Source organism: Trematomus bernacchii, unplaced genomic scaffold (genome assembly GCF_902827165.1).
Source record: "Trematomus bernacchii unplaced genomic scaffold, fTreBer1.1, whole genome shotgun sequence".
Classification (NCBI taxonomy): domain Eukaryota; kingdom Metazoa; phylum Chordata; class Actinopteri; order Perciformes; family Nototheniidae; genus Trematomus; species Trematomus bernacchii.
Genome location: NW_022987735.1, coordinates 179259 through 204512, shown reverse-complemented (window position 1 = coordinate 204512; position 25254 = coordinate 179259). Strand labels below are relative to the sequence as shown.

Genomic DNA, 25254 nt, shown 5'->3' with positions numbered 1-25254 from the left:
ACACACACCCTCCAACAGATAGAGAAGAAGCGTGGCTGATGCAGCAACAACAACAACAAATATATAAATAAATCGAAAGCAACATTTTCTCAGATATAAATACCAGTTTTATTATCAGAAAATAGACGTGCCTTCTGTGCTGCAGAGAAAGGAAGCAGAAGGTTTCAGCAGTGCATACAAGACACTCTAACGAAGGATATATCTCTGCTGGCACCACTCAAGTATTGAAGAAATCCCTGGAGTGGGATATTAGATTCTTATCATCATATAATTAATAATGGATGCAAGTGCAATTATTGTGGTAGATTGATCACACATAAGAAGAAACCACGAAGCACAGAGTTGTTTGGGGGATTAATCATCTATTCCAAAACAATAGATGTTATTCCTCCATTAGGTCTGAAATTGATAAGTGATGCCAGGATACATCAATAGTTTATGAGCACTACCATGAAAGAGTAGCAGGCAGAGTTTTCTTTCAAGCTTACTCCCCCGTGAGAGTCCAAGCAGGAAATAATATAAATAGCATTCACAGAGGTATACATTATTGAACCAAATCCAGTGCGGAGGCCTTTTTTCTATCCTTGTTCATCGCTAAACCGTATGAATGAGGCAAAGGAGTGCGGGTCAGTACGTCTGTCAAAAGGAGGATGGCATTACGATAACATGAAGACCTGCTAAAGCCTGGAAAGAGAGTGTGAGTGTGTGTGTGTGTGTGTGTGTGTGTGTGTGTGTGTGTGTGTGTGTGTGTGTGTGTGTGTGCGGAGGTGCTTCTCCAAGAGTATTTGAGTGGGCATGCAAGGTTATTCATTTGCATAATTATGTTTGAATGCCACTCATGGAAAGACAAATAATTGAGTGATGTGGGGAGTGTTAACTCAGCCCCTCAGGCCGGATACGCAGAGTTGTTGTCATCCTGCTCACACTTTCCTCACCCATCTCCCTGCCCCCTCACCCTCCTGCCTCCGATTCCCCTGGTCAAGGACATCCAGTTGACACAGCCCAAAGGGACACACACTCAGTCTGAGCAGGTATCACACAGGCAGCCGCTAACAGCACCTCATCTTTCATCTGGCAGGGAAGATTGGTCGTGACAGTCACGACCAAACACACGTACAAGGACGGTTTTACAGTTTGAAGTAAAAGTGCATGCAAGTAGAATAATAAAAATAGTTCCTTCCCTTCATCTGTCACCGAGGCCACATCCGAAAAATGGAGTAGTAGTAAACGGTCTCCTTCCCTGAGTCACTCAGTTTTGTAACGTCATTAAAACACCCCATCCACTTCACCAGTGAGGTTAAGTTGCATCTGATACATCTGTACACATGAGTGCTTAATTCCTCTGCTCATTCATATAGTCTGAGAAATCTGTGGGTGGATCCAGTGTGGTGGCGCCCCCTGCTGGACGCGGACACACAGTGAGTGCAGCTCTGAGGTCAGATTGCACAGTTCCCCAGGGGAAACCAAGTCTCCTGGTCAAGCAACTTCTCCTCCAGTTTGATGTTGGATGCACCCACAAAAGTCTTCTTGCTCTTCACTGTCACTTCCAGCACCATCCCATCCAGCAGTGGGACATCATGGTACTCTATCTGTGAATAAGAGGTAGATATTTAGTTAATAGACAACTCTATTCACAAAAAGCACTAATTTGAGGATAACATTTATTTTAATATTTTTGAAAGTGTGTGAAAAGCTCCTGGTCAGAGTCCACAGAGTTTAACACACAACACATTAACACATTAACACATTCACTCTAACTTTGTTGAATTGTCCATTTTAAAACACTGAGTAAAAGCACTTCCTCTCAATAGGGACAGGATGTTCTTTAGCAAGTTTGTATTTAAGCCCTATGAAAGGTCTAAGGATAGAGGGTGTTGTGCACAGTTTGAAAACTTGCTAAAAGCAAAACACAAGTATCAGTTTATGTCTGAGAATGATATAGGGTTAAGTATTAGACAATACAGGCTGATTTAAAAACAATAATAATAAAAGGATTACATCTTTTAAATCAAAGGATAGTTGGGATATCATGGATAGAGAGAGAGGATGGAAGCTGTTGTGTACCAGTTCATTGAAGGTGGGATTGTCGTTATTGCGGACCACCTTTGTCTTCTTCGTGCTGCTCTGCTGAGGGTCCGGTCTCAGACATGTAACCACGTAGGCGTCAGGGTTGGAGCCGTTTGCCAGCTTCTGTTGAAAACAGAAAAGGGAGGGCCTTCACTTGAGCACACACCGTAATGTATTTACAAGAGAAAAAACATTTACCATATATTTTCCCCTCTTGTCAAATGATACAAACAATGCACTACCAAAAGTAAAGGAAACTCACAACGTTCTTCAGGTGTTTAACCAAGACCGAGAGCTTACAGTTCTTAGAGTAAGAGATCTTCAGCTGGATCTGAGGATGGGCTCCTGCAATAGATCAGTCCATCAGTGCCAGTGAGTTACAGCATACCATGTCATTTACTGTATATCCTCAACATATAGCATAACAATCGATCCTCATACCTGTAACTGCACTTTGTTGGTTTGGGTTGGGGCCATCCAGGAACAAGCTGCACACAAATTCATTCTGCAAGTAACAGAGCGAGGCAGGTTTGCAAGTTAGAGCCAGTTATAACAAGAGATCACATTATCAACCAGTGAGGAGAGGAACTTACCCCCCTGCAGGGTCCCTCAAAAAGCTGCTTCAGGTATTTATTCAGCTGCGACATCCTCCTTGCCGGGGTGAATGACGTATTAAACCATCTAGGAAACCTGTAAGGACGAACACATGCATCAAAAAACTGAGGAAGAAAAAAAACAGTGCTTTAAAATGAATAGCCATGAGACCTCAATGTGTATTTTCTTTCTTTACTCACTGAGGCAGCATGGATTCAATGAAGTGTTTCTGTAGCTGCTTATGGATGACCTCAAACTGGCCAAATGTCATGTTACTGTTCAGATAACCATCATGAATGTTTACTCTCAGCTCATAGACCTGCAAATTAAACAAAACAAGCTCAAAATCTCTTTGAAAAGGTAGCTTGAGGGAAATGTTCCCATCAACGACCCGTAAGAAGCACTCCATTATTACACTTGATTTTATTATCAGTTGTTCTATAGCTAAGAATATGAGATACATACAAGTGAACAGCCTGATGACCCAGATATATTTAAAAATGTGTTTTTGGACTTGAAAAAATATACCAATTTTGAAAACTACCCTCAAGTCTCAAGGGGTGCTACTATTAAAAGGGTCACAACAGAGACGGCCAGCTAACCAATCAGAGCAGACCGGGCAGAATATGTCCTCTTGAAAGAAGTAACTATGTTTTATGTTGGATTTCTAAAATGTACTTGCTGGAGTCGAACTTAAACATATTGTGGGAAATAATTTATGTGTATGCGTATACTCTGGTAAAAAAACAAGCAGTAACACTTCCAAGCAGTTCAAATTAGGCATGATCAACTGGGAAACCATTAGTTATACCAGCAAGTAGAAACCTGAGTGCATGATACCTGTGACTCTGATTAACTGACAAGTTGCTCCATCTCTGCCACCAAACAGTTCAACCTGACATCAGCAAGCGCAATATGATCAAAGTGCAATAAAATGCCAACACACATCAGTAACACTCATTACCTGACTCTGGGAAGTAAGATAAATACTTTTCAAACACAGCACTGTTGTCCCAACACAAACACACACAGTCAGATGAGTGCCAGGGGTTGTCCTCTTTAAACAAATATATGTGAACCTGCAGTGTGTTCCAGGTGTTTCATCAGCTCCCCTGGTTTGTGGTGCAATAGGCTCAACTTCTCCTGGGCATTTCGTTATGAAAATGCCCAGCATTTTGGTCTGAATAACCACAGCACAAAGAGAAACATGCAGCCTCACCACATCTCTTCCCTTGACTCTGTAACCCTCGATGACAGCTTCTTGGATGTTGGTGCTGGGAGCGGGGACGCTGTGCCGGGTCCTTAGCACTTGTTTCTTCCCTTGAGCCATGGTGTGTGTGAAAAAGTTGAACTTGACTGCAACACAGCCCATGCTTTCCTTGATCTTCCTACATCAGGATAGATACAAACCATTACTAAAAGAATCAGATGAATACAGTGGCAGATGTAAGTAAGAGAGAGGCCGGATGTTTGCTTGTGCTGCATTAAATTACTTTGTGAAGTAGGATGTGGCCTCCAGGTCCGTGTCATGAGGTCTGAGGTTGTTCTGGACATACTGCAGGTCGTTCCAGTCCTTCAGTTCTGGCATTCCTGCAGTTAGCATCTTAAAAACACACCATGATTGAGAAGGTGTTTTATGTTGTGTTATTTGTTCTCAGATATGGCTTGGAGGTTGTTACTGTGATGATGAAAGGTCTTACCAGCTCCAACAAGCTGAGTATGAGTGCCGAGCGTTTTCTGATTATGTTGTAGGCTTCACAGCAGAGCTCCACAAAGCGATGCAAGCGCTGAGGCTTCAGCCCCCCGCCTGTGATGAAGTGCTGCATCTCAGATGTGAAGATGAATGGTGATCGGTCCCTATCATTGCAAAAGAGATATTTTCTATGATTCCATACTTTTCTGTCTCCCATTGCTGCTCAAACAGTCTTTTCTCTTTCAGAATGCTGCTTCTTTATTGACTTGCCTTTTAACGTTCGCAAACTTCTGTGCGTTGCCCATTATCTTTCCAAAGTCGATGTGAAACATGTGTCCACTGTGTCTCAACATGATGTTGTCATTGTGGCGGTCACAGATCCCCAGGATGAAGGTGGCCACACACCACCCTGCACACGAGTGGATGAAGTTTAACACAGCCTGCACATGCACAGCGGGAGGGTGTTACACAAGTTACAAAACATGTATTAAAGGAAACATAAATATTCAAATGTGCGCCTAATCATAATGACAAAATCATTTTGGAGTAGTCTTGACCTTTTCATAGCCTTCTTTAGTTTTGTTCCACACGTGGAACCATTTCTCCAGAGTGTCTTCTCGAAGGGTGCCCCCCAGACCAAACTCCTGCTGAATCTTCCCGAGGGTCACTGTGTTTGGAACCAGTTCCACCAGGCCTGACAACGAGTATTAGTGAACATGAATTGACAGACTAAGAGATTGAAGACAAGGGAAATATCATGGACATGCATTGAAAAACTGACCCTGAGCTCTGCCAGTAGAAAGACACCTGTATGTGATCATTCTCAGGTCCAGACCCTCCTCCAGCCAAACTCTGTCCATCACACGGACGATCTGGAGCACCAGCATGTCCTGACGCAGGTTATCTCCTGTCTGAACAACACATTAACAGAAAGAAGGAAACTGTTTACTCAGCAACACAGCCTAGGTGTCATGTCACAAGAGTCCTGTTTATACAAGGTGCTTTATATGTTGTCCTCTAACTTCCTCTCAAACCATTCCCTCTTTCTGTCACTGTATCCCTCTGCTCTTATAACATGATGGTGGCAGCCGGACATTTCATATTTTGTATTGCTTAAAAAAAAAAATGCTACATAACAAAGTGCTCCTCTAACGTGACTACTGAAACTGAAAGGTCTCTAATTGGTAATGAACCCTTCCTACTGTACAAACGGAGAATAGCTTTATATGGCAACTTTCTGGGAGTTTATTAAGCTTATGATGAAGCTGAACACACTTTTAGTTTGTCCAGTTCTGTAATCTGACTAGGGGAAATGTGTACAAGCAAACTTCAAAGAAGAAAATAGGAGAAATTCCGGATATGAATATTAAAGTATTCTTGCATTAGTGAGGATCTATAGAGCAGCTTAATATTACCAACCTTGCAGATGACACTGATGTTCTTAGCCAGAGGGTCAGAGCAGATGAAGGAGATCCCCAGAGGAGCAGCATTGGAGTTGAAGAACGTACAGGCCTATAAATAACATATGGGAGAAGTAAACATTGCGGTATGGTTCACAGCTGGGTGCATATTAGATAATATCTGTGTAACATCCTTACATCCACGTTCAAGCCCTTTAAACGGACTGCAGGATCCAGTGGCAGACAACAGCTGATTCCATCTTTGAAGAAGTCATTCATCTTTGCCTTCTCGTGGTTTAAAACATACTGCAAAGAAAAGCATCACATGTAACAGCTTAATAAATAATAAGCAGGACTCTTGGAGTTAGTAATAACAGTGGAGGCTTACAAGGCACCGAGTGAGTTATTGATAAATGTGTAGATGATAAATCTGTTAACACACCTTCCGTCGAGCCTTATCGGCCGTGCGGACCCTCTCAGCGACCTGCACCAGAACAGACACCAGGCGGGTCTCCTGCTCCAGCTCCTGCCTCACAGCGCGGCCGCAGCCCTGCCGCAGCGCCGCCTGCACCTTACTGAACCAGCTCTGGAAGAACGGGTCAGTGTGGGCATCCTCCAGCAGCCTGCCAGCACGTAAAATGTTAATAACTTTACAGCACTGGACTGAACATACAGCAGTGGAAGATATTCATAATAACAATAATACTTTAGCTCACATTACATATCACATATAATACTGTGGCAAATCCCCACAGTAGCTATTTAAGGTGAAGTGTCTTGCCCAAGTACACAACGGCATGTTGACTTCAGTGTCACTCAACATTTTCTGCATTATGTAGCTTATTGTATTATTTATTGTTCTGACATGTATATAGTTTAGTTAATCTGCATTACTTACACATTGGTCTTTCAACATATTCTGCACTATTTTATTCTAATCTATTCTACTTTGTTTCTTCTCTTGTTTTATGTCCTATATACTTATTTTGTTGCCTTGTTGGAGGAGCTTGGGACTTAAGTTTTTCAGTGCCATATCTACACTGTAGCTAGTGTGACAATAAAGGCTTTGAATCTTGAATTGTGCATCAAAACATTCAGCAAAATCAAAGATATTCATGCATTTTGCATAAAGCAGTTTTACCTCATGTTCACCCCCTTTTACAGCATTACTGGTGATCCTCAAAAATACCAAACTTTATTTGCAAAACCAGATTTTTAATTTCCATTATGAAAGGGCAGTTTAAGTAATAATCCAAGTCTACAGTCTCTCGGTTTGATGTCTGACTCACCAGTAGAGTTGCTGGGCAATCCGCATGTTCTTCAGTGATCTCTCCAACAGCAGCATGACCAGGGGTCCATCTAACTCCCACTCACTCTTCAGAGCCTGCAGGACAGGAGGACTGATCAGACTAACTTCAAACACTGAGGCAGCTATGCCGTGTGCCACTTTTTCTCATATTTAAAAACGGCTGGTAAGTAAGGAGATGAATGTAAAGCATGCTAAATTGTACTGTGTCACTCTGTGTGTACAGTAGTAGTTATGGGTGTGTGCTGGTGTTACCTGGACCAACTGTGGCAGAAACTCCTCTAGCTCTCCATCTGGTATCTGTTCAAAGTAATGAACTGCTGCCCTCCGCACAGTCTGATCATAAAAACTGAAAAGATATATTGAGACAAACAACAGTAATTAAAGATCGTAGAGAACAGAACAGGATATGAGTGCTGTAAGTTCTTAAAATAACTACTGTGTTTGATGCTATTGTGGTATATAAACGTAAAGATGACAGCCGAGTGTGACCAGAAAAGAGTGCAACTTCACCAAAAATAAACTCCTGGTTCGTCAGTTTTGTCCTTCAGATTTCTTTTTTTTGTAGCAAGCCAGTATCGAGAGTCTTTCAAACTTTTTTTGTATTAACTTTTTCTGTTCCACAGCCTGTCAGTGAAGGACAGAAACAGCCTGGGGGGAACTCAGGTGGGATCTGAGTTATCTTTGAGGAAATCACAATGTGCATCACAATGTGTTGCAGTGCAGAGTTTTTTCCTGTAGATATGCTCTACCTGCTTGCAAAACAGATCATCTATTTTTACCCTTTGCTCTTAGCCATCTTAATTCTTTGAAGGACATTTCTTAATATAATTATTACAAAATAATAATAAAAAACAGATTTTGTAAGAGTATAACCTATGATTGTCTTTAGATCCGTAATTAAAAGTCTTCTTTCTTTCTTTCTTCCCATATTTATGAGGTGTAAGGGTTGATATATGAAATTGGAAATTGTTCAATTTGTAATTCTAGTATTTTGGATCTTTCCTTACAAGATGCAGATATCTGAATTCCAATTCAAGTCTTTAATCAATCAATTAAAATCAAACAAAAGACTTAAGTTTCGTGACAGTTGCACCATATTAGAATTAAATAAATATTGAATAACAAACATTTTGATATAAACATACGTCTTAGTTAACAGCTTTTCATATTGACTGTGTTAATGTTTCTGCCTGTAAACCCACCTGCCACTGAGCAGGTAGAGGGCCTCCTCAGGTAGATGCAGGGGCCAGTTCTCTACAATAGTATAGATCTCTGTCAGGTCTTCAGGGTGCCACCGGGGGGCCCCCCCCAGCAGCAGGTGGAGGAAAGTACTTGCCTTGTCACTGCAGTGACGCTTACTCCAGAGGAAAGCCTTCTCATTTTTTGTTAGACTGGGTAAGGAGAGACAATTTCAGAAAGATGTTAAAGGATACAGACAGAAAGAGAAAACAAGGGGATGGAAATCTCCCTTAACTTATGTACAAACATATGAAACTGCACATACATACAGTAGTTCATAATATAATGTGTGTTGTTTCCTTATACTCACAAGCAGAGGCAGTGCTTCTTAGAGACTTCCAGCATTTTCTTTTGCAAGTCCTCACAAGGCTGAGTGAAAAGGATCGACCCGGGGAGGGCGATGGGCCTCTGATACGTCCACTCAAACTGATCGTGAAACTCGAGCTGGGGAAAGATGGAAGGATGGATGATCAAACGGGTAATGTGTCATGTGTTGGTCAACAGGGGGCAGAGTTGTCCCGTGTTACTAACCTGCAGAATAACCTCGTTGGCTTGTCTGTGGCTGTCAAACAGGGCGGGGGAGGGGGGTGTGAGCAGCTCGCTCAGTGTGGACATACTGAGCAGAACGGTCCCCATTACAAGGGTCCTGGACACAGAGCACACACACTGCATGTCACACATAGTCAATTATATGATAGCGTTGTGCCTACATCTCAGGAATACAGTTTATTAAATGCACATGAAGCAAAATGAAATATAAGAGGAAGCAATAACCTTTACTTATCTGTTCATTTAGATTAAGGGTATAATGTATTGATATGCAAGAACAAATCAGCCCTCAAACAGAGAAACAACAACAACAACACTACAAGCTTTTATTGACTGCCAATTCTTAAGGCAGGAAACACAATATTATCTTTAGTTTTTAGTATCCAAAATATCCAAGGTGGCGTGTGCCATGCTCTTCTTTATAAAGAAGTATGTTTATAATATATGGGAACAAATAAATAGAGAAGAAAAAACAAGGAATTGTATTTATTGACTATTTGACTGAAATGTTGGTGTTTGTCTCTTTCTTAACCTGTTAAGCCCCGAGCCTGTTTTTCAGGTTTCAGGCTCGAAAATGACATGCCCAAAACAAATGACTACAACTTAACTTATAAAAGGGTTATATGAATAATTTCTTTTATCAAAGCAAGGTTACATCTGTGAGTTGGATGTAGAAGTGTCAGAATCAATATAGATTGTTCTCAGTCAGAGTAAATTCAGATGGAACATAGCAAAAAAAGGTAAATTCTTACCTCCGCCTAAAGAAAAAACATTACTTATAGTGAAAACCACCCTTGAATGATGGGATGGTAGACTAAAAGCTTTAGAATTCCAAACTATAACATATAATAAGTACCCTGTATCAAGATTGAGATTTTTAGAGAGGTTTAGCAAAAAAAAGTTCCAGGCGGAATAAGCTTTCGGCACATTTGGGTACATCTGGTTCCATCAGTGCCATTTGACCTTTTTCAGGTACCAGACTATAAAAATGGTGTATTACATTGCATTATCACCATAGGTATTCATTCCATCCAAAGAAAAAAAATTAAAATTAAAAATGTTTTATAAAAAATTAAAAAATTAAAAATAATTATTTTTTTTTTTTTTTTTTTTGAAAAAAAGAAAGACCCGCCGACGGGGTCTTTGGGGCTTAACAGTTACAAGTTGAGCTTGTTTCTCACAATAGGTATCACATATAGACATTTGGCATACATTCAGCATGCAAGCTGATCATACATTGAACAGGTTTAGCATTTAGTCAAATTTGATTGATGAATTATTAACCAATTTCCAAACTGAATACAATGACTTTGTTGATTTTGATATGGGGTTAATGATGTAGACGTCCTACCTGTTGCTGAACAGAGGCAGTACAGCCCAGCCCAACAGCTCGGGGGTCTTGCCTCGCTTGGAGCCCTTAAGGCGAAAAGTCATCATGCTCTCATACGGCAGCTCATTTACTGGAACAGGAAACACCATCCTAGAATCAAAAACATGCAGTCAAAAAATGATGTGATTTCTTTTCATGCTCTTTTTAAAACAATGTATTATTATAAGTCACATGTATTAAAGATAGTCCCTTAAAGAAGGGACAGTGAGATTCTGCTTCACGACTTCACATATTCATGACTGACAATGTTAGTATTGTGTGAACAAGGAAGGAGGAAGTTGAATGTGATGACATGACATTATTGGTAAGAGACTCCAGGAGATTTTGTCCTTACATGCGGTCACAGTGGATCTTGTGACCGTAAGACAAAGCGGTGCTGATATTGTCTGAAATGCCTGTGTCACAGATCTTTGTTCCACCGTACGTCAACTCACAGGAAACAGAGAAGCTCTCATAACTAAAAATAACAAAAAAGAAAGAAAAAGTAATGAACCCATTGTTTGTTGTCAGTGGTGTGGTCAACATTTGTGTCTGTGAGCATATATTTTTCAGTATTTGTTTACCTGCAGGTGTTAAAATGTGTGTGTGCAAGTGTGTGGCTATAAGTAAACATACTTGGTCAACCAGGCGGGTTGCAGTTTGTAGAGAGCGGAGATATTAAACTGGATGATTTCTTGGTTCTTCTCAACGTCAAGCATTTGAACGTTTCTGGTGACCTCCTGACCTCTGAAGTCTGAATGGAAGTTGTCAAAAAAGATCTGCAGCACTTTAAGCAGCGCCCGGTGCAGCATGATCATAGCTGGAACACAGAAAGCACACATTAGTTTGGACAATCACATGTGAATATACCAAACAGGTAACACTTTAATTAAGTCTCCGTACTATACTCCCATTTTATATTAATCTACACTACACATATTTCAAGATTAGTTATTGCATCTTGCATATTTGCAATGAATGTCACTGAAATATGTGCACACACACTGACTCACAAGGTGAGCATGTAAGCATTCACACACAAAGACACACACCCACAAAAAGTATTATAGCTGATGAACAGCTACTCACCAGTTTCACATTCAGACATCTCATCATGACTCTGTAAAACATATAAAGAAACACAGCTTTGTGTTGTTGATCAGAGACATTAGGAGGTATTTTCTATCCAATCACAATCACAATACTTCAGAGGCATGATATTGTAAATTGTTATAACACAGTACAATACAAACAAAACAGTATTCTATAAAAAGGAAATAAATGCTTAAAGCAACAACAGTTTTACAAATGTGTGTGATATCCTACCAGAGGTATGGGATTGATTCTGTTGAGCCCGCCAATGGCGTCCTCCAGCTCCGGACACGTGAGCCCGCCTAGCAGATTGCTAATGGTGCGAACGCGGTCCACAAGCACATTAACGTTCATCCCAGACTGCAGAAACCATGAGATCAGACCCAAGTTAGAGGTAATATCAGAAAGTCAGATCAGGATTCCACAGTCCTACTGATATAACTGAATGATCTTGAGGTGGTTACTCATGTAGTGACAGTATGCAGTTAAAAAAACAAATAATCATGATCAAGTACTACAAATATCCCACTGGTTACCTTTAGCCTCAATAGCTCTGTCACCTCTCTGTTGTAGTTAATGAGCACATTCTGTAGGCTCAACCTGAGAGAGAAGGAAGGGTTAAACACACAGAGGTAGGAAACCATGAAGCAAAGCTACCTTTCCTTATGTTTCCTGCAAACAGACACTGGTTGACACATGACCCACTGAATAGTTGTCATTGTTATTGAATCCATTTTGCAAAGTTGATGTGGGATGTAACATACTTGGAGGTGTTGAAGGCACAGCCGGAGCGTAGCAGCTCGTACAGCTGGCATGGGGCTGCGTCGTCCTCCTCCTGTGAGAAAAAACAGGTGGAAATACTGACTGCTTGGAGTGATTGTGTTTTTTGAACTACTATAATATCACATTATTCACATAAAGCATGTGGCACTGAAAAGGTTATTGTTATGACTATGAATCTTAGGAAAATCAGGTTCCCCTTTCCTCCATTTCTCTCTTGTTGCTCAGTGCCAGCAGCCATGACGTGATGTGTAAACAGAACAAAGTCAAGAATTCAGGGTGGAGGTTTTTATGAGCTCCAATAGCCCTGATGATAAAGAGCTGGCCGGCTGCCAGGCACAGGTGTTTATGAAGGCAGCATTTCAAGAATGAAGACAGGCCAGCCTTTTCTGGTAAATGATCTATAATGTAGGTTTGAACTGACTCACATCCCTGCACAGGCGGTTCCTCAGGTTGTTCACGTGGAGCAGTCGGAGGGGCACTTCTAGTTGAAGCTTGGAGTAGATCTGAATAGACTCGTGCATACCCAGCAGTTCCTCACTAAGGACAAGATCACCAAATTAAAACAATGGATGTGAAAACAGACAAGGTTTTAATTAAACATCATAGACTATAGCAGAGGCTTTATAAGTGGGAGGCGGGCTACACCAGGTGGGCTCAGTGAACCAAAGCTAAAATATAGTACATTAGTTAGTGAAACAAGATAGAATTAATGTATGTAATTTTGTTAAAGATACAGTACACATATTCAGTAGTTTCGGGGAAATGTATTGTGTTTTTTGAGTCAGAAACTAATACATTTCCCAGGACAGACTTTACCATTATACATCTCGTGTAGTCTGCAGTTATGCCTCAGTTATATTGTGTCTTTTGTTAAGTGTCTATAGGCTCAGGCATTCAAGAACTTGGCAAAACAAGAGTAGGCCCACATTCCCAGACTTGATAAAGTCCTGTACTATAAGCTCACAGCTCATACATGTTTATTTCTGTATTGGGGACTTACTTGTGGAGATACTCATCGGAGTCACACAGTTTTAAATAATGCTGCCCATTGGTGCTGGGAGTGAGGTCCAGCAGCTGGAAGATTTCATCAATCAGACTCTTCACTGTCCTGTTCACTGGATAAAAGATCAGAGTTCAGAGTCCACACACTCCTGCCAACATCTGCACTGACGGATACTGTAGTGAATAGAAAGCCTGGAGTATTTCCGTATTCTGCTTCTTTATAATTTGACCCAACTATATATATATGACACCTTTAATTACTTAGATTTGTACATACAAACCATATGATACATTTTTTAAATATGATTCTTTATTATTTATTAAAGGACCTGCAACCAGTGGATTTTAACTGTGTGGCTGATTAGACCTGCTCAGGTTCGATTTGTGCAATGTTCTGAAAATATGTTGTCCACCTGTAATAATAGGAACAGGGCAGCCCCCTTTATTCCAATTTCCTGATCTTAAAAATAAGTGTTTCAGGACCCATTCCGAAATAGCTCATTTTCCATCATGGATACTTTTACTTTTGATACTTTAAGAACATTTCGTAGGTTATGAGTACTTTTACATTGTAGTTTTGCTACTAATTTAAGTTAAATAATCCACCAATACAAACAAAGATGAAAAACTTTAAACAACCTAATTGTACAGTACTACTGTATGATTGACCCTATTATTTACATGTGTTATCATCAAATGAAAGAAAGCCTTCTAAATGGAAACAAAATGGAAATCTCTTAATTTTCTATGAGTACAAACTACTACATTACATTACATTACATTGCATTTAGCTGACGCTTTTATCCAAAGCGACTTACAATAAGCGCATTCGACCAAGAAGATACAAACTTGAAGAAAACAGAATCATATAAGTACATCAGGTTTCATAGAGCCAAAACATTTCAAGTGCTACTCAACTGTCTTTAGATAAGCCTGTCTTTTATTAGTATATAAGTGCTTTGTTAGTCATTTTATTGCTCGAAGTGGAGCCGAAAGAGATGAGTTCTCAGTCTGCACCGGAAGATGTGTGCTTTCTGCTGTCCTGATGTCAATACTATTATTGGATGTATTGTTAGTAACCGTTCTCCTAAGTTTGTTTAAAATACCTTTGGTGGGCACGGGCAGCTGGTGGGTTCCCCAATCAGTGGCCACGCTGACCGTCACCTCCACCTGCTGCAGCAGCGCCGGGTGGATCTGCAGCACGCGACTCCAGACCAACCCTGAGTTATGAACGCTGTCTGTGTGCCTGTACCGTGACATCAGTCTGCCAAAGAGGGTTATAAAAAGAAAAACAGGAATGAATTGAAGTGTGAAGACAAATATGTTCTGTACTTTAAGAATATGACTCATATTAGCTGGACTGAATGTACAGATATGACGTTGAGTTCAAGGAACAAAAGCAGGAATCACATTTATATATTTCTTTGAATATGTCGCATAGAAAACATTTTTAAAAGCATGACAATCTTTTTAAGCAACTACAATTTCAGATTACACAAATACAAGCATAAGTATATTTATTTGTGTCTGTGTGTCATTTTAAACAAAACTTTTCAAATTCAATTACCGTGTATTATATATTTTTTCCATTTACATACCAAAAAGTAAACTACTGTAAAAATGTAGGAACTACTTGTCATGCACTCTCTCACTTGGAAGTTGCTGCACTAAAAGAGGCCAGGGTCTTGGTGCTGCCCTCTGGGGTGTCCGTTACTTTGATGGCCCATGGATCCTGATGTGAAAAAAAGACAAATTGCACACTTAGGCCTCATCTTTGATCCTTTCAATTTAAATGTGGGTCATTTCATTCAATCACACATTTTGTATTTGAGACATACTCACATGATTGTCTATTTCCGTCCTGGAACGATTCAGCTTTTGAGGGGGGGCAGTGTATTCAACACTGCTCTGCTTTTTGATTTTGCCGAGGGGTAAGTTTATCCTTTGGGGGACAGGAGGGGGTGGTGCATGGACTTGTCTGACAGGCAAACATGCACTAGGAAGCCTGGGTCTGGGGGGAGGGGGAGGGGGAGGGGGACGGAGAGGGCGAGTGACTGGGGGTCCATTTGTGTTTGGGCGGTCCGTATCCCCCGGCCCTCCTGCCCCCTGCCCCCTGGGAGGGCATGGAGGTTTGGGCTGGGATTCAGTTGGGGGTATGATGAGCCCATTCAAGGTGCTCTCATACAGATTTTCTTCAACATACTCGTAAATATCGTCATCAGCAATCAGAGGCATGGGCAGGTCACTGACATAAGCATCCTGTCTCTGGATTGGTCCATTTCGCCTTTGAGTAGGATCCATCACATTTTTAAAGGAAATTGTCCAAGTCTTCCTGTTTCACACTCTCAGCACGTCGTCACTTCATATCACAGCAGACTGCAGAACTCTGTGGGATTAACAGTGATGTTAAGTCACTCAGTGAATTTACTAAAGTACTGTACTTAAGCATAATTTTGAGGGAGTTGTACTTCTACCCAACTACAATTCTGTAGTGGGATGAAATGTAATCAACACTTCAATAAGACTTTAGTTACACCTGGAGTAAAATTCACAAACTACCCTGCAGCATACAAAGTCATTACAATTAGCTCTACCTTTACCAGCTTTGATAACACATTATGAAGTTATTACCCTATCCGATAATAATCCAATGCAGAGGCAATGATGTAATATAATACATTATTTTATATATATTAAATATGTATTTTTATATAGTCTTAAAGTTACAACCGGCCCTTTGAGTGCAACCATTATGCGAATGTGGCCCGTGATGAAATTGAGTTTGACACCCCTGCTCTAATGCATCAATAACTATGAGCAAAACACAAGATATATATTATCCTGAAATGGGTCAATCTGATTAATGAGTACTTTTACTTTTGGTAAGTATATCTTGATGTTAGTACTTTTACTTAAGCAAGTTTTTGGATGCAGGACATTTAATTGTAACAGAGTATTCCAACTATCTGGTTTGTGCTTTTACTTACTGTAAGTACACAAGCTGAGCACTAAAACCAGAATTAATACCAGCAGTGTATGAGAATAAATGTAGGCATGTCATGACAACCCGTTTTATGATTAGAGTCTAAGCTGCATGGTTCACCATGGACTAATAATTAACAAGCTTTCAAATCTTAAAAGGAAATCCACCGGCGCGCGCCACTATGATAAAGTTGTGTAAAATGATAGCTTACAAAGTCTTCAATACCACCATTATCATAAGATGAGTTACCTGACTGTCTATTCTGTCATGGTATTCATTAAAGCAATATACTGTTTACATTGACTAGCCCTCATATATTAACAGCACGTTTACCATCTAGATTAGTTACAAATAAATATAACTCAATCTTAATGCAGAGTATTTAATTCAATGTTTCCAACTTACCATCAAAGCTCTGATAACTGTGTCCTGTTTTCATCGTGTATCGACCGGAGTGAAAGTGTGTATGGAGCAACGCTCAGCTAGTTAGACCTTTCCAACATTATGGTTTCTCATCTGGCTTTCCTCACCCCTCCCAGTGTCCCTCCCCTCCTCACCCCTCCTGCAGCCCAAAACAAATGTCCCTCTGCTGGAGGAAAGAGAACAGTACACTGAGAGTGAGATAATCAAAACAAAAAATCCAGATACATTTCCAGATTTCTTCTTTTTTAGAATGTTCACCCTTTTTATGCAATAACCAAAAATATTGCTGTGTGCAGTAATTACATATTCATAACTTAAATGTGATAGTGATATTAATAAAAGGGAGATATTTTATGTAATCAACACATCTATCCAGATCAACGAAACCAACATACTGTATGACATCCACTCCTCTCTCAGGAATGTCATTGAGCAGGTTGAGGTATGTTAGCACTGTGTTTCTTATTTGAAAGGAAATGAAAGAAGCCAGAAGGACATGTACGTTCGAGCACTCTGACACTTAAGGTAAGTTTAAATGACTCCCCTTTTTTAGTTGAGTATTGTTTTGGACGTTATAGAAGGCATCCTTTGTACTATCAACTTCCTAGTCAGGTCATTTGAAACAGTTAAAGTCGATTTTTGGATTATAAATCTCTTAGTTTGACTATAGCAATATGTATGAGGATTTAGAAAGCCCAACATGGCATTTTAGTGGGAATGACAGGAACGGCACTCTGAATGTGTCACTAAGGTGTCAGCTGAGGTGACCGGCACAGAGGAGTGTACTGTATGGAGAAGAGAAGCAAGAGATGCAGTTCAACCACACAACTCCCCACATTTTACCCACCAAAAACACCAAACCTGGATTTCCTGGTTACTATGCCCTCATCCCCATACTGCTCATACTGTTTGGATGTGCGGTGGCAATGGTAAGAACACATTTTCATATCAAAGCACACATGGCTGAATGATAAGTATTTGTAACCTTTTTTTGTTATGCTTCTCTTTAGGTTTATTATTTCAGAAGAAAGTCAAGGTAAGTGGGTTTCTGTGTTTTAAGCATCACCAATTTGGTATCTTTTATGTTGTGCTAACATTTATTTTGTATACTTTTATACAGATTAGATGATCTACGTCATAGGCTGATTCCTCTGTACACCTACGACCCCGCAGAGGAGCAGTGGGACGACCCTGACAGGGAGGAGGACGAGGAGCTGACTGTGAGCAAACCTTTAAACTTTACAAACCATTTACAACATTTTACATCATATCCATGCATGGCTGGTACTGAGAATTCAAACTAATTCAGTATTTGTTTGCTTATTTTCAGGAACCTTTATACAAGAAGGGGAAGCTGTCCTTTTCACCTGAATATGGATTATGAACTGGAAATCAAGAAAGAAAAAAAAATGTGGCCATTTGGTCAGATGATTTACATATACAGACTGGCGGCTTCATGAACTTTGAAAACATCTGAATGTCATTCATCAGCCACTAGCACCATATCGAATAATTTATTTTCAAGATCATGTTCATTGCAGAGCTGCAGACAGCGGTTGCCACTGTGATCCTTTTTTTGTGTGTGTTTTCTTTTAGAGAATGTAAGTGTTTAAGGATTAAGCAAGATGCTATTGTTGAGCAATAAACTAAACGCTTAGACCAAATCAAAAAAAGCTTTGTTTTGTTTGTGTAATTCAAATAAATGTTGATGGGTTATGCTTAAAAGACACACACCTGTCTCTGCTTGGCAATCAGAGTGTGTGCTGCTGTTTGGAGGTTCTTCAGGTTGACTCAGGTTGACTCTTGACATCTTCACATGTTATGGAGGGTTTTACATACAGGAAGATGGGATCACAAACAAAGAGCAGGTAATCATTTAAGTACATCATAAAATCCAAACTCCTAACTGAAATATGTAATTATTAAATGAAAGAATGTTTCCTGTCTGTATCCTTGTTACATTAGCCCTGATCTGTTGGGGCCACGCTGGATCCTGTCCTCCATCCTGATGGCTGCAGCTCTGTTCCTCCCCTCTCTGAGTCTGGACAGCCTGCTGTGTAACTTCTGTCCTCTGCAGCACAAAGGCACGTCCTGCCCTGACATCAGCAGCCAGTGTCTGCCTGATCAGCGCTGCTCCAGCTCCAGAGGACACTTTGGCTCCCTCCACGTCCTCTCTGCTCAGGGCTGCGTGGACGCTGAACTCTGTGGCTCCCATGAGATGGCCTCTTTTCGAGGGGTCAAGTACAACGTCAGCCACACCTGCTGCTGCAGAGACAAATGTAACGGCCATCCAAACTCTAACACCAACCTGAAGAAGCTACTGGGGATGCTAGCAGACAAACGACATTACCCTAACATCACTAGTGTTCTTAAAGAGGAGCGTTGGGATTCATGTGCAAATTACACATCTTCAAATACGTTACCTACCAATGCATTATAGAAGTGTTTGTATAAGGCTGGGGAGAGGCCTGTTAGCCATAGGCACTTACCTGAGCCTTCAAATAGTCATTAGCATTTCAACAGATGTTTGTGATTATCAGTATTTTAGCTAAATTACTGTTAAAATGCTTCATTGTCAGTGTTTCATGTACATTTTTACTCCAGAGAGAAAAGGGTGGACAGCTATCCTCCTGGTACTTTATAAACACTATTGATGTGGTAACTTATGAGTTCAGCAAAAATAAAAGCACCATGATTAAACTTCCCACTTGGTTTAGTTCCTTCGAGTTGATTTTACCAGCAGGTGTGCAGGGAGGTGTGGCCTCTGCATGCAGATCTCAGTGGTGAGACAAGAGTTCACCAGGAGGAGCTCTGAGAGGTTTTCGACTGGAATTTAAAATCTTAACAAATGTAAGTCTTCATAATGCTTTTTATATTTGAATTTGCACACTGAAAAAACGTTTGACATCACTTTCTGCCTTTAGCACTTTAAAACAGGCAATCAGTAGATTCTGCTGAGTAGAGATTACCGACACCTGTGTATAAGAAGGAAGGCTTGAATTAACTTTTCAACTGGTTTATTCTGAACTTGGCTTGAGACAAGAAATGGAAGGATAACAAGTGATTAAAACTACTATTACTAGGTACAAGTCTACGTATTAGTCTAGTGGAGTTTTACAGAGGCAAGTGTAGTACAAAAACAATTGTCTCGTGTCTGTTGGGCCTCTGAAGAAATGTTGTCAAGTGTGAGATAATCATTTCTACAGATTGGTCTTGGCTCTGAAACCACACATTTAACAGAAAGTGTGCCAACTAGGCAAGTGGCCTATGAAAAAGTAATTTACAAGAAAAAAATACTTAATACATTGCATTTTGTGAAATGTAGGATTCAGTGCATTTGGAACTTGATGCATACTGCATTATAAACCGCTCTCACAAATGTGTAACTTTATGGAAGTGCAAACTGCAGAGATGTATTGTTTTATGATTTATTTAATCTATAGAATACAAGGTCATGAGGTCAGTAAAGTACTCAATGCCTCTCTTTACCGTTGCAGGTGGAACATGTCCCAGCTCCTGCAGGCTGCTGCTCTGTGGATCTACCTGCTCCTGCCCTCGCTGCTCTGTGCAAACATGCGCTGCTACTACAGCCCCATCCTGGAGAAGGGGGATAAATTTGATCTCATCGTGTCAGAGTGCCGTCCTGATGAGATATGCTTTAAGGCAGACGGTCGATATGGAAACTACAGCGCCCTGTCTGCCAGGGGCTGCATGGCAAAGAAAGGCTGCAGCCGGGTGCACAAGATCCGCATCAGAGGAACCTTCTACACCATGAGCTACGGCTGCTGCGATTCACCGTACTGCAACTCCTGCCCAGGGGTCTTCGCCAAACCCCTCGTCATCACACTTACACTATTGACTGTAGCTGTGATGGCCGGCATCTTGTGAAGACACCTCATGTGCTATGTGATGGGGTAATTTTAAGGGGGAGGGGAGGAGAGAGAATGTTTTTGTGGTTCAGTGCCCAGAGGCATTTCTGCAGCCTCAGCATGGAGTAATGCAGAGGCTGTGTATGGTGAACGCCCAGAAGACACTGAGGTGTGCACCATAGTGATGCCAGAGATTTTAACATTTTATTTTGAATATCATGGTGACCAAAACCTGTTTTCATAATGTTTTAATGTCCTTTAAATAAATATTTGAATATTAAATTATAGATATATTTTTTTGTAAACTTTTCAAACTCCATTCTTTCACACAACACACACACACCAGACATGGGATGGCGATATATTTTGATTGTCCTATTGTCAACAAAGTGTTTCCATATTCTGATGCACACTGGAAAAAAACCAAATATATATATCTCTCTGCTCTATAGCATTTCATTGTTTTCCAAAACTATTATAAGCAATACTATAAGACACTCTTTTCTACTGATGTTCTTTCATTATTATGAACATGGGAACTGTTGCTCATTTCGAGATGATCCCACATACACCATCCCGCTGCTGTAAAATACTTACTAAATTTGCGGCAGAAAATAGTCGCCAACTAATGCAGTGAAATGATGTAGATCTATGGTAGGATGGGAATAGGCCACAGTAGAGGGAGTTGGAAGGTATTATGTGACTGACTCACTCATTGAGATTAGTTGACAATAAGAAAAGTATGAAGAAATGGCAGGTGTATCTTTTAGTAGACAAAGACAACAGCTCAAACAACGTGTACAGCTGAGGTTTGGACAGTTCTTTATTTCCCTTTTATAAGGCTGCTGGGTCTCCCCATAGTGGATATACATATATATACAGAAGATTGCTATACTGGAGTTACACTGAGGGCAGAGGGTCCATATTACACAGACTTCAAAAAACAACACTAATAGAGCCTCACCTCCAGGTACCAGAAATCAGCAGAGAGATAGAGAGAGAAAGAGAGAGGGAAGGGGGGAAACAGCACATGAGAAGAGGGGAGAGAAAGAAGAGGGGAGATGATGCAGTCTGAGAGCGTGAATCGACTGCCTAATAACTTAACACTAGAAAATAACATACAGATTTCACGCACAGTGCATCTTAAATAGGTTACGTGAAGAACCATTTACCATAAATATCTGTATTTTCCGGAATCAACATATATAAAAAATGATTTAAAAAAAACAAACAAAAATCAATGTTCAGTCTTTTCTTTTTCTTATTTTCTCCTTTTTCCCGTCGTGCAAATCGTTCTTTTTCGTTCCTTCTTCCAGTGGAGGCCGGGCTTTTTCCCCACCCTGTCCACGTCCGTTTCAGATAAATGAGGAAAAGGAAACTGAACCCAGCACCACCCTCCCGCCCGCCCTTAAAAGCATATTAATTAGTAGAAAACGAACAAACAAATGAACAGAACACCACAGTCAACTCATCACAAAAAGAACCCACAGACACACAGAACAGCAAGAACACAGTACACTTTTTTTTTTTTTTTTTGAGCTTCTTCATCAGCATCATTCCTTTTTAATGGTCAGTATCATCGTTGTGGTCTTTCTCCTGGCGTACTGGTTGGACAGCTCAGTGGAACTGGGAGGCAACTCTCCAATCGGATGGTCAGTTCAGCAGTGATATATTATCTCTCAATTTCACAGTGTGGTAGGAAAGCGGGGAGGAGGAGAGGGATGGGGGAGTGACGGGGAGGTAAGCCAGAGGGAGGGTAATCGAGGTGGGAACAGGAATCAAAGGAACCACAGCAACAATTAAAAAACAACTAGAAACCCCGACTGTCCAAGAAAACAAGTAAACAAAATGGCCGCTTCACTCCTTTCTTCCGAGTTTCATTCCCGCCGACCTGTGTGGTTGGGAAGGCCTTGATTGGCTGGCGTAAGCTGATTGAATGGCCTGTGTTTGTGGCAGAAGGTAGGGAGAGATGGGTGAGGGAAGTCAAAGGCTGACTGGAATCCACCGGTAGGTGGGACTCGGCAGGACGAGATGTCGTCAGGAGCAAAAGGATGGGCGTGGGCGGTCAATGTGTGATTGGCAGGTCAGAGGGCGAGTCCCGTCTCGGTGGGTTCAGGCACGCTGGTGCAGTGCCCGCCTCTTGCGGCTGTAGTAGTGACGCGCGCCGGTCTGTCTGGCAAAGTTCATCATGTAGTTTTGTTTACGGGTGCTGCAGGGATACAAAAACAGTGAAAGAGGGGGGGGAAGAGGAGGGGTGTGAACATTAGTGACCGCGTAAAGGGCAATTTAAATCCAAACATTCCCATGCACACACTCTCATCCATGCACGCAACACACGAATGGTTGATGCAGCTATCGTACTCACTCGCGTCCATGCTGGCATTTTTTAATAATTTTAGCCATAACCTCAAACACTCAACACCTGTATGGTTCTCGGAGAATGGGTGGCACTACTCTACACAACTGGATTTGTTTATGTTTAGCACATATGAGATGCGGCTAGATGGCGAACATGGTGGTAGAACTACATGTATCTAATACCAAATATCACAGGACAAGACATGGGACACAAAACATACTACCACAGAGGCTAAGGAGGAACTCTGACACTGAGTGTTTGAGGTCAGAGTTAACAGCCGTCACTGGGAGAAAAGAACAATTAAGTAAAGCAAGGCCATAAAAGTGCAGGGTTGTGAGCAGAGGAGGGGTGGTTTGGAAACTAAGAGACACAGCGAGAAGCTGCGGGAGATCGCTCTTGCTTAGCCTGTTCATTGCCTCTTCCATCCAGCAGGGCGGTGCCAGTGAGCCAGCAGAGCAGCCAGGGCAGGCAGGGGCCTCTGTGAAGCGGGGGGGTCAGGGGGGGTCGGGGAGGATACTGGGTGGTGTGTGTGTGTAAGATGGTTGATGCTGTGGAGGTGAATTGGAAGGATGCTTGTGTTTTGAGAGAATGTGTGTGTGCATTGATTTTTGAGTCCTGTACTACGAAGCCGGATTTTCGCTTAGCCGGCTGACTTCAGGGAAAACTCGGGCTTTCCGGTCCTACAACGCTGGTTCTCTTTTTAGCGGGCTAGATCTCCATGGTAACTTATGCTGAGCGGCTAACCTCCTCGGGAGGAGGTTAGGTTGCAGGCTAAGAGATCAACTCAGTGAAAGCACCGCCTGCTGACCAATCAGAGCTCCGTGTGCGGAAATATAGAAAAACTGCCGTTGCAGGAAAGACGGCCGGCAAAAATCAACTGACTGTGTGAACGTGAAAATGAATAGAATATCCCCTCCCATCTTCAGAGCAATCGGACTATTATAACATTAGCGTTAAGAAAGCTTACTTAAATATCTGCCACAACATAAGTAACCGGATCAGAGTAACATTAAGTACAGTCCGCGGCACTGTGAGTGCAGACGTCGATGTGTCCCATTATCATTCATATCACATCACATCATAATGTATCATATATTTCCTTATTTGAGTCAGCTTCTTGAGCCGTATCTGGCCGTGCAACACTCACAGTGTCACATACTGTATGCAGAAGTATTATTTTAAGCAACACATTTTGTACGCATTCAAACGCTTTTTCTTTTACCAGCTGTATTCACCTTGCAGGTGCAGCTATGTGGCTTTTATCCTGGATAAAGTGTTTAAGTCATGGATGTTTAAAGTTGAACTTCTTCATATTTGACTAATATTAAAGTTTACTTTTCATTCAGGAAGTATGACGCTGCGCTGTCAGTACGCTTGTCCATGTTTGTGATTGGTCGAATGCTCCAAATACCACCCCTTTCATGTGAACGCGCACCTAACTAGATAGGACACGGCTGGCTTGAGCGATCCACTTGATAACCAGCGTCGTAGTACAGCTTAGCGAGAGCGCGTATGTTTTGGATTGGGCCAACCGGCTAACTCCAACATATCCAGGTTAGGAAAATCCGGCTTCGTAGTACAGGCCTCTGGTCAGCTAGCAGAGGGAGCTCCTGGCTCAGTCATGTTGTTGTTGTCCACAGACAGACAGACAGACAGCCATGAGTGAAGAAAAAGGATATATGTCGATCCTGGATGGAGGTTAGTAAGATGAAACTCTCCCGCTATATGGGCTTTGACTTGATATGAATGAAGAATGATGCCCTGCATGGCAACAAAAGGACTGCTTGGGCTGGAGTGTGATGAATGTTGGACCTACAACAACAGCACTCTTTTGGAGAAAGTCATTGAGTCGTGTGTTTTGGCTCATACATTAGCAGCTGGGTCAAAAACACTAAAACAGTTTGCAACAACACAAACAGATATAGGTATAGTGATGGATTACATCACACATATACACACAAACACAGTACTGTTGACATGTGTACAATACTACATAACAAATGCCTTGAGGGATTTTGTAACATTCAAAATCCACGCCATTATAAGGGTTTATTTTTCATCTGGAGATGTGTTGAATCCTTTTAAAGGATGGAATGTCATTTTAAAATTGTAAAATAAAAATAAACACCATCACTTTTTGTGATTATTGTATCTCTTTTAATCTGTGTGTTTGTTCATTTTGATGGTGAGCATCCACCTGGCCGGCCTGCTAGTTGACCTTCCTTGTCTTTGAGTTCAAGTGAGGGCATGAAGATGGCTGGTGATGATGAGGAGGAGGGCTGGGTGTGTCAGTGAAAGTGTGCGAGTGTGCACAGTGTACTGGGGAGAAGAATCGGGTTGGGAGGGGGGGTGAGGGAGGGGGCTGCAATCAGGAAGTGGCGGATAACTTACCTCACACTACAGCCATGCCAGAGGGAGCAGAATATAGAAGAGAGCAGAGGTTAGAGTGCGAGAGGGGAGAAGCAGGAGGAGGGGACTGCTGTCTCGCAGAAAGGTCTGGGGGGGTAGGAGCCCCAGCCTGGG

The 25254-nt window shown here is 41.4% G+C and overlaps 5 protein-coding genes across 8 annotated transcripts in view; 3 read left to right on the top strand and 2 right to left on the bottom strand.

Annotated features, from left to right (window-relative positions):
- Window positions 1–89: 89 nt before the first annotated feature.
- pik3c2g (phosphatidylinositol-4-phosphate 3-kinase catalytic subunit type 2 gamma) lies at window positions 90–16587 on the bottom strand. Its single transcript, XM_034145998.1, has 33 exons — window positions 16486–16587; window positions 14940–15483; window positions 14750–14829; window positions 14204–14361; window positions 13096–13210; window positions 12521–12632; window positions 12077–12147; window positions 11849–11912; window positions 11547–11672; window positions 11310–11340; window positions 10857–11040; window positions 10576–10698; window positions 10203–10331; window positions 8834–8948; window positions 8613–8746; window positions 8266–8454; window positions 7316–7409; window positions 7044–7138; window positions 6197–6377; window positions 5953–6060; window positions 5774–5866; window positions 5136–5265; window positions 4912–5048; window positions 4625–4794; window positions 4362–4518; window positions 4155–4264; window positions 3881–4049; window positions 2862–2980; window positions 2661–2757; window positions 2509–2572; window positions 2330–2412; window positions 2065–2190; window positions 90–1589 (listed from the first exon to the last, which is right to left on the bottom strand). The coding sequence occupies exons 2-33, from the start codon at window positions 15396–15398 to the stop codon at window positions 1437–1439; spliced, it is 4176 nt and encodes a 1391-aa protein (XP_034001889.1). The 5' UTR covers window positions 15399–15483; window positions 16486–16587; the 3' UTR covers window positions 90–1436.
- A 352-nt stretch (window positions 16588–16939) lies between these two features.
- On the top strand, window positions 16940–17899 carry LOC117494920 (uncharacterized protein C3orf18 homolog). The gene is made up of 5 exons (XM_034145920.1): window positions 16940–17028; window positions 17255–17432; window positions 17514–17539; window positions 17624–17723; window positions 17834–17899. The coding sequence occupies exons 2-5, from the start codon at window positions 17313–17315 to the stop codon at window positions 17885–17887; spliced, it is 300 nt and encodes a 99-aa protein (XP_034001811.1). The 5' UTR covers window positions 16940–17028; window positions 17255–17312; the 3' UTR covers window positions 17888–17899.
- Window positions 17900–18190: 291 nt separating this feature from the next.
- On the top strand, window positions 18191–19207 carry LOC117494917 (protein Bouncer-like). Its single transcript, XM_034145916.1, has 2 exons — window positions 18191–18371; window positions 18469–19207. Exons 1-2 carry the CDS (start codon window positions 18325–18327, stop codon window positions 18941–18943), a joined length of 522 nt encoding a protein of 173 aa, XP_034001807.1. The 5' UTR covers window positions 18191–18324; the 3' UTR covers window positions 18944–19207.
- Window positions 19137–20681, top strand: LOC117494918 (protein Bouncer-like). Of its 3 annotated transcripts, none has more exons than XM_034145917.1 (2): window positions 19137–19353; window positions 20001–20681. In XM_034145917.1, coding segments are annotated over exons 1-2 (393 nt in total). In that variant the 5' UTR covers window positions 19137–19351; the 3' UTR covers window positions 20392–20681. The 3 variants fall into 3 exon arrangements, with proteins under 3 accessions (XP_034001808.1, XP_034001810.1, XP_034001809.1); XM_034145919.1 differs by lacking the exon at window positions 19137–19353 and adding an exon at window positions 19374–19586; XM_034145918.1 differs by lacking the exon at window positions 19137–19353 and adding an exon at window positions 19374–19625.
- A 496-nt stretch (window positions 20682–21177) lies between these two features.
- The window catches only part of reln (reelin), a 92754-nt gene continuing 88677 nt past the window's right edge, over window positions 21178–25254 (bottom strand). Inside the window, exons 64-65 of one of the 2 annotated variants that reach the window (XM_034146062.1) lie at window positions 25123–25128; window positions 21178–22581 (exon numbers count right to left, since the gene is read on the bottom strand). In XM_034146062.1, coding sequence (XP_034001953.1) covers window positions 22485–22581; window positions 25123–25128 — 103 coding nt within the window. In that variant the 3' untranslated portion in view covers window positions 21178–22484. The remainder of the gene's footprint in view (window positions 22582–25122; window positions 25129–25254) is intronic. The other variant, XM_034146063.1, reaches the window with a different exon arrangement.